At 44.7% G+C, this 8211-nt stretch overlaps 1 protein-coding gene across 1 annotated transcript in view; it reads right to left on the bottom strand.

Annotated features, from left to right (window-relative positions):
* The window catches only part of PLCG2 (phospholipase C gamma 2), an 83962-nt gene that overhangs the window by 33014 nt on the left and 42737 nt on the right, over window positions 1-8211 (bottom strand). Inside the window, exons 10-14 of the mRNA XM_019535936.1 lie at window positions 6856-6957; window positions 6560-6678; window positions 4067-4152; window positions 2561-2681; window positions 1299-1467 (exon numbers count right to left, since the gene is read on the bottom strand). Of these exons, the coding sequence (XP_019391481.1) occupies window positions 1299-1467; window positions 2561-2681; window positions 4067-4152; window positions 6560-6678; window positions 6856-6957 (597 nt within the window). The remainder of the gene's footprint in view (window positions 1-1298; window positions 1468-2560; window positions 2682-4066; window positions 4153-6559; window positions 6679-6855; window positions 6958-8211) is intronic.

Here is an 8211-nt window from a genome sequence, read left to right as displayed (position 1 = left end):
CCTGCCACCAGCAACAAGCCAGACCAGGACTCTGCAGACCCTGGTTTGGCTGTTTGCAGCCTCCCCAGTGGTTTGGCTGTTTGCAGCCTCCCCAGTGCCTGCTGCAAGCAGCCTGGACTCTATGGTGGGTGACAAGGACCTGGCCAGAGCCCGGGCCTGCTAATTAGGCAGCTCCATTTTATGTAGGCAAGTAAACATCTCATGTAGATGTGACCCCAAAGAGTGACATTAAGGAAGACTTTTAGTCTGAAGAAAAGAGGACTGAGAGGGATTTGATAACAGTTTTCAAATCCCTGAAAGAGGCTGGAGACAGTGTTTCCCTGCGGCTGTAAGGGACAGGACTAGGAACAATGGCCTTAAACTGCAGCAGAGAAAATGTAGGCTGGAGAACAGAAAAAACTTTCTGACTATGAAAAACTGAAACAGGCTACCTAGAGAAGTTGCAGGATCTCCATCCCTGGTAATTTTCAGGAGCAGGTTAAACAGGCGCTTGGCTGGGATGGTTTAGGAAGGGATGATCCTGCCTTGGGCAGAAGGCTGGACTATTTGACCTTATGAGGACCCTTACTGTGATCATACTTTACTATGATTATCTGAGTGTAAGACCCCAAGTTCTCAAAGCTGCTAACAAATCTACCTATGTGAGTCATACCTTTATTCTTTGTGTGTGCCAGGAGTGCCATTTGTTTTTGCAATGTTCAATGAGCAGCATCTTTTGGAAAATGAAGTCTATAGTCTGTCTGTAAAGTGCTTTGGGATCAACTGGAATGGAAGAGGTTATATAAATACTGGCTAATAGTATTAGTATTATTTTCCATTCAAGAGCGTACTTAACATTTTTATGCAGGATGTAATTGTGCAAAGAGTCTATGATAAGGACTGGTAGCAGCAAACCTTCCTGAAATTGAATGGTGACATTTTAGAAGCTGAAAGGAGACCTTTAGAAAAGAGCTGACATTTCTTCTTGCACTTAAATCAACCACATTAATTACTAAGAAAAATCAAATAGCAAGCAATTTAGTATGTAATTTATCAAAACTCCATAAAATGTTGCCAAATGCTAGTAACATGCACTTCGAGCAACAGCCTCTTCCATCCCAGAGGAGCCCAAAATGCTTTATAAACATTAGTTAATTAAACCCAGGTTTTGCTCATTTTATATGTGGCAACTACAGACTTGTCCAATGTCACATAAAAGCTAAAGCAGCAGAGCCAGGAAAGGAATCCAGAGTCTTGGTTCCCACCATCCTGTTTAAAGGTACCACAATACACTGTGAATCCTGGAAAATGAAACGTGCCTTAATGATAATTTTCTCTTTCAGCTGAGTTGGTGATGGCAGCTGATCTGCACTGGCTTCAATAGGCTTTGTCAGAAGCTGGTCCCCAAATACATCCTTGAACACCTTGGCCATGTGTCGCTGCTGTTCCACACTGCAATGCTCTTCAATCGAGAGGATCACAGGGAAGCTGGGACAAAGAGAACAGAGAGGCAGCATTCAACATCTGTTCCTAAAAAAGGGCTGGGGTGGGGAGGGAAAGCCAAAACAAATGGAGAGAGGAATGCATACACCCATAACCACTAGATGACAACATGCTCCAAGGAGAGTACAGGCACTCAGGGAAATTGTCAGTGTACTCATTACCTTGTGGTTTGAGGTGTTTATGGTATAACAGGAAGCTTGGGTGCACCCATGTTGACACAAACATCTAGTCACTGAGACGATGATACGCATCTGCAACTCACTCTGTCAGACAGACTCGGAAAACCCTGCATTTCAAGGCATGCCTGTGCTCTTTACATAGCTCCCTAAATCCCATCCACTTCAGAAGTGTTGCCAAACCAAAAATAAACCACTGCCTTTGCCAGGTTGTAGCTGCTGAGTACAGGCTAAGACTCATACTGCTGTCAACAGGTGCTTGGGGAGGAAGTCTTTCACTTTGACAGAAGTACTGCAGTCTTTGTTCAACCCCCAAGGGGAAACATTTGAGGATGGAACAATGTCTTCTTCTCTCTATGGCCGACCAATTACACCACATGGGAATGAAGACAGGAGGCTTGCAACCCTAGCTCCTTCCCAATCAAGAGATAAGAAAAGGGTTAGAGAGGTATCTCAGCACAGAACTGGAAAGGCAAAGCTGGGACACTGCTGTCAATTCAGGTCACCAGAGCCAGAAGCTCACAGAAAGGTTTCCCCATCTCTCCATTAAGGAACTCACCTACACTAGTAAGTTAGTGGCTTTGAGTTTCCATCTCACTAACACTGCTCAACATTTCCAATAGTTTAAAAATCACATTATTGAAAACATTTGGTATCACAAGGTTGTCTATACAGGCAAGGTCTCATGCAGGGAGATGAAGAGCCCCTTTTGTGTTTTCTAGCTCTCCCAGCAGCACCCTGAAATGTTATGGGCCCTCTCCTGCAACTTAAATATACCAAGATTTGTGTCTCTTGGAGTATCACAGAAACCACGCTATGGAAGGTATAGACATTTTGGCCTTTTCATGAATCCAACATGAACAGTAAGGAAACACCAGCCTGTGAAGTCAAGAAAAACTTACTCAGATGTGACAAATGCATGATCCTTGATGGCCTGCACCACATCATCAAATTTGATTTTTGTTGTCCGAGTCCATCCATGATAAATTATCGGTTTCCCATCAGGACCATCCCAGCAATCCACTAATGAGCACAGCAGGAGGGAAAAAAATAGAGGCAAGGTAATTATTTAAACAACTCCAATGTGTATAGCCCAACTCTATCCAGTGCCTCCAAGTGTTCTATACAATTCATCATATACTTTTATATTCTGTTAAAATGCTCCTTGAAATAGATTGATGTTCCTTACAGAGAAGATTAAGTTTGTTTAAGTATCAAACACAGAACATAACACAGAATTTTCAAAAGTTAGAAACCAGGAAACAAGGGGCGTTCTTACACAGTGTCAGACACTTTGAAAAGCACCCCGCGCAGTGTTGCTTGCAGCTGTATAAGTGGCAAAATGCACGTCAGCGCAGAGAAAATGGCGGCAGCATGGTTTTGAACTAACATACCTCAGAGGTGCTTTAGTTCAAAAGCATACCACCACCATGTTCTGCGCGCTGACCTGCATTTCGCTGTTCATACACCTGTATGCAGCGCAGCGCAGTTCACCTCAGCTCGCCTGCAGAGCAAACTTGATTCATCAAGTCTACTCTGAAGCGGCCGATCTCCAGCATGTTGTGGGAAAAAAGTATGTGTATAAATGCCCAAGGAATTTAGACAGTTGTTTAGACTGTTTACTACCTATATTCACAAGTAGTAAATCTGCTCCTACTATTTGGAAGTTTCTCCATTTACAGCTTATCCCAGTTCTCAAGTCAGCACTTTATACAGGTGCTCAGTTAGCAGATTAATAACTATACCATGGGGCCTCTTGTAACTATGGGAGAGAGAGAGAAAGAGAGAGGCTGATCAGCCAGTAGCAAGATAACTTCTGAACAGTGCCGAGCAGTGCCTGGCCAAACAACCTGCATAAAATACCATAAAGTGTGGACAAACCCTTCAGAGGATATCCTTGTAGTTACTGGAGAAATTAATTTTATAGACTCTTAGCTGGGCTGACACTATTTTCTGTGTGGTACCAATACCAACACAGAGGGGCTGCAACCTGGTGCTCATGAAACAAATGTCCATCAGCATAACTGCATCAATTAGCTGCAAACCTTCATCATAAATGTTCGTCGTAAAGTTATTTACTGGGCTTTAAACCATTTGCTTTCATTTGGTAACTGTGACAATTTGTCACTGGTGTATACCCTGAGCTAGGTTTGAAAAGGGCTAGTTAGACTTCTAAGGAAAGAAAAAGAACAAGTGCATAGTGGAATACATGGGCACTCCTGCAAAAGCTGGTTCAAGGAATTAGCACATCATTTAACAAGAAATGCATGACCCTGTGTTTAAACCCGCCCTCCCCCACCCCCAGAGCTCTTGTTTGTGTCTGTGCTTAGCTATCAGAGGAAGCTCCACCTAGGTGGGGAACAAAACCATTCTTTCATCACATGCCAGTCCACGAGCCTCTTACTCACACTCAATACAGCGACATCCCATGCGAAGGCACCTGATATAAGCTTCTGTGGAGGATTCACTTCGAAGCTGGTCCCCGGTGAGGTATCTAAGCAGAAAAATGAGACTGCAAGTTAGGAAAGGCAACGATGCCAACATGTTCCCCCTGCCCCCCTTTTCTATCTGATAACTGATAGTTTTCCTATTATAGAAAATCCTGCTTCCTATTATCTGGGCTAGGAGTCTGCTTATTTAGAGTTCACAAAGAACAAATCTTGAAAGACCCACCAGAATGGCTAAGAGTAAGGCAGGCCCCACTATAGAAATTTTCAGCCACATTATTTCTTAAAGGTTTTTATGTTTAAGAAAGAGTTGATAGCAACTTAAACTCCTAATAACAAGGAAACTTGCACCCTCAGCAAGTTTGCAGATGACACCAAGCTGTGGGGAGTAGTAGATACACTGGTGGGTAGGGCCAGGATTCAGAGTGACCTAGACAAATTGGAGGATTGGGCCACAAGGAATCTCATGAGGTTCAACAAAGACAAGTGCGAAGTCCTGCACTTAGGACAGAACAATCCCATGCACTGGTGGAGGCTGGGGGTGACTGGCTGGGCAGCAGTTCCTGGGGGTACAGTGGACAGTCAACTGAATATGAGCCAGCAGTGTGCCCTTGTTGCCAAAAAGGCTACGGCATACTGGGCTGCACTGGTAGGCGTGCTGCCAGTAGGTCAAGAGAAGTAATTATTCCCCTCTATTCAGCACTGGTGAGCCCACATCTGGAGTGCTGTGTTCACTTTTGGGCCTCCCGCTACAGAAAGAATGTGGACAAGTTGGAGAGAGTCCAGCAGAGGGCAGTGAAGATGGTTTGGGGTCTGGGGCAAATGACTTCTGAGAAGAGGCTGAGGGAACTGGGCTTATTGAGTCTAGGGAAGGGAAGACAGAGGGGGTTTAACAGCAGCTTTCAACTACCTGAAGGGGGGTTCGAAAGAGGATGGAGCTGGACTGTTCTCAGTGGGGGCAGATGACAGAACAAGGAGCAATGGGCTCAAGTTGCAGCAAGGGAAGTTTAGGTTAGATATTAAGAATACTTTTCTCACTAGCAGGGCAGTGAAACACTGGAACAAGTTACCCAGAGAGGTTGTGGATGCTCCATCCTTGAAGGTTTTTAAGACCCAGCTAGACAAAATCTTGGTTGGGATGATCTAGTTGGGGCTGGTCCTGCTTTGAGCAGAGGGTTGGACTAGATGTGACCTCCTGAGGTTCCTTCCAAAACTAACTTTCTGTGATTCTCTGAAGATCAGAGTGAGGGCTGACATCTTCGGGCATGCCCCACGGGCACTCAGTTTCTACAACCCATATCAGCCACATTTATCTCCTTCACTGGAAACAACCCTTTCCACTTTGGAACAGCACAAACTGTTACACCCCCAGTCTGTATTCCAGCATCTCCCCACTGGCACCCTGCACTCCCTCCGGATCTGGCAGAGCTCAGCACAGCACTCGTCACCTTTCCAGTCACACAAAGGTGGTGGCATTTTCCACCCCAAAACGATCTGGCCACATTAAAGCAATATTACATCCTGGTTTTAGAAACTGACTGGAGGCCAGTACTCCTGGGTTCCGTTCTTGGTTTCTGCCACAACTTTCCTTTGAAACTGTAGGCAATATAAGTTTGAAATACTATCACCATCCTTCTCTAGAGCTGTGTTTAAACAAAGATGCATGCACAGCTGACTACAATGCTGCAGTACAGGTGGCATAAGGAATACCAGTACAATTCTGACCCCTTATATACAATACACAATAAGACACATGCATCCCAGAAAGAACTTTTACCCAAATTCTGCAACTTGCACTGAGACAAAAGTCCCACTACTGAAGTGGCTTAAGATTTGCCTCTTAAAGTCTCATAAAACCTAGACACACTAGGTCTGAACTGGGCAGTACGTGCAGGGCTCTTTGAAGAGCCCTGACTCCTAGGGCACATCTAGATGAGCATGCACGTGCGCTTTGCAGGGCCTCAAAGGCTTCTGAGGTGCTGCAAAACACATTGAAAGGTTCTTCACTCTGCATATTTGCAGCACAGAGCCAGAACATGCGTGCAGGGGCATTCCCCAGGCACAAACAGCAGTGGCACATAGTTGTGCCACTATCTGTCCCTGGGGAAAACACATGTGCACACTTGTCTGGACACACCCCCAGAGTTATTTACAGGAAGCAAGAGTCTGAGCATAGACTAATGGCTACAGTTCTCTTCCATTTTCTCCTGGAAAGGCTTTTTTTGCTTTGTATTTCTTGAAAATACAATTCACTACTTCTCAAGACTTTTTTTTTTTTTTAAAGTTTTCAGAAAAAGGTCAGTGACCACTGTCAGGTGCATATGCATAACCTCCCATGGAGTCTTCAGAAAGCCAGACTGCATGTTCCTGGCATAACTTGGACTTTTTTCTCTTAATATATACCAGGTCTATCTGACCAGAACTAAAAGACCAAGGTATTTAAAAAAAACTTACGTGTTGTGAGAGGAAGAGATCCAGTAGTGGGACAAAGGGTTATTCATATCCTGGGGATCTATTGCATCATATTTATCATCCCAAATACTGTTTTCTTTTGAGAAAAGGTAAGTCAGGAACTAAAACATAAAGATAGAGACTGGATGTAAATGTATTTGGTTGCAAGAGGGAAAAGAATACAAAACATTAAAAAGAGCAGAGTTCACAGAACTTGCTCTCTAATCAGCAAACTACAATTTACAGGAAATAAAAAGAGAAAATATAGATAACTAAAAGAAATTATCATATTATCTCACCTCATCTACAAAGAGGAAAGGCTCAGCAGTTTCTCTCATAGTGTCATCTATAAACTTTGTCATTCGTTCTCTGACTTTACTGATATCCTGTGCCCAAGATTCCTTTAAAAGAAAAAAGAAAAAGTTATCGTCATTTGTTTCCACTGCCAAAAGCATAATAATGCTCCTTACGTGTATACTATATAAAATAAAAGAGAGAGACTTTCAGAGCAGCAATCAACTGAATGGCTCTCATCTGGCTATAGTTAGTTGCTGTATCTTCTGTTTCACCCATCCAGCCTGGTTCGGGCTATAGCTGTACTTAAAATGATGATGTCTGGGATCACATTACAAATGCAGTCACATACCAAAGAGTGAATGAAACTGGCACACTCAGAGGTTTTGCAAATCCCTCTGGCCACCTGACATTAACTGGTGCTATCTCATTAGTGCAGTAGGTAGCACATCAGTCTTATAATGTGAAGGTTGTGAGTTTGATCCCCACACAAAGCAGAAGGAATATTTTTCCTTTTTCAAATATATAGGGAGGATGAAGGAAACACTGGGAAATGTGGGGCCCCTGCAAGATCCTCTGGGCAATCTGGTGGTTGTGCCAGAAGAGAAAGCAGACCTCTTTAACCAATTCTTCACCTCCATTTTCTTGGGCAGGGACTGGGACTTCCCCACCGTGATGCAAGACAGACTTGAGGGGAATGCCTCCAGACCTCAGGTTGGGGAGGACCAGGTTAGAGAGCTTCTGGAGGGGCTAGACGTGTTCAAATCAGCAGGTGCAGATGCTCTCCACCCCAGGATGTTGAGGGAGCTAGCAGGGGCTATTACAGGGCCTTTGGCACAGCTTTACAAGCGCTCGTGGTGCTCGGGCCAGGTGCCAGATGATTGGAAGATAGCCAACGTGGTCCCCACCTTTAAAAAAGGGAGGAGGGAGGACCCGGGCAACTATAGGCCCGTCAGTCTTACCTCAGTCCTATGGAAACTCTTTGAGAAGATCATCAAAGAGTTGGGCCAGCCTCGGAGATGATGCTCAAGGGCAACCAGCACGGTTTCATTAGGGGCAGGTCATGTCAGACCAACCTGACTGCCTTTTATGATCAGGTCACAAAAGCAATGGATGCAGGTGTCGCCGTGGACGTAGTCTTTCTGGACTTCAGCAAGGCCTTTGACACAGTCTCCCACCCCATCCTCATTAAAAAAATTGGGTGACTGTTGTATTCATGCCTACACAGCCAGATGGATTGCAGGTTGGTTCAAGGGTTGTACTCAGAGGATGGTGGTGGACAGGTCATATTCGACCTGGGGGGAAGTGGGCAGCGGAGTCCCCCAGGGCTCGGTCCTTGGGCCTGCGCTGTTCAATTTCTT

Source organism: Crocodylus porosus, unplaced genomic scaffold, assembly GCF_001723895.1.
Source record: "Crocodylus porosus isolate Cpor-Errol unplaced genomic scaffold, CroPor_comp1, whole genome shotgun sequence".
Classification (NCBI taxonomy): Eukaryota; Metazoa; Chordata; order Crocodylia; family Crocodylidae; genus Crocodylus; species Crocodylus porosus.
This window is presented reverse-complemented; position numbering and strand designations above follow the sequence as displayed.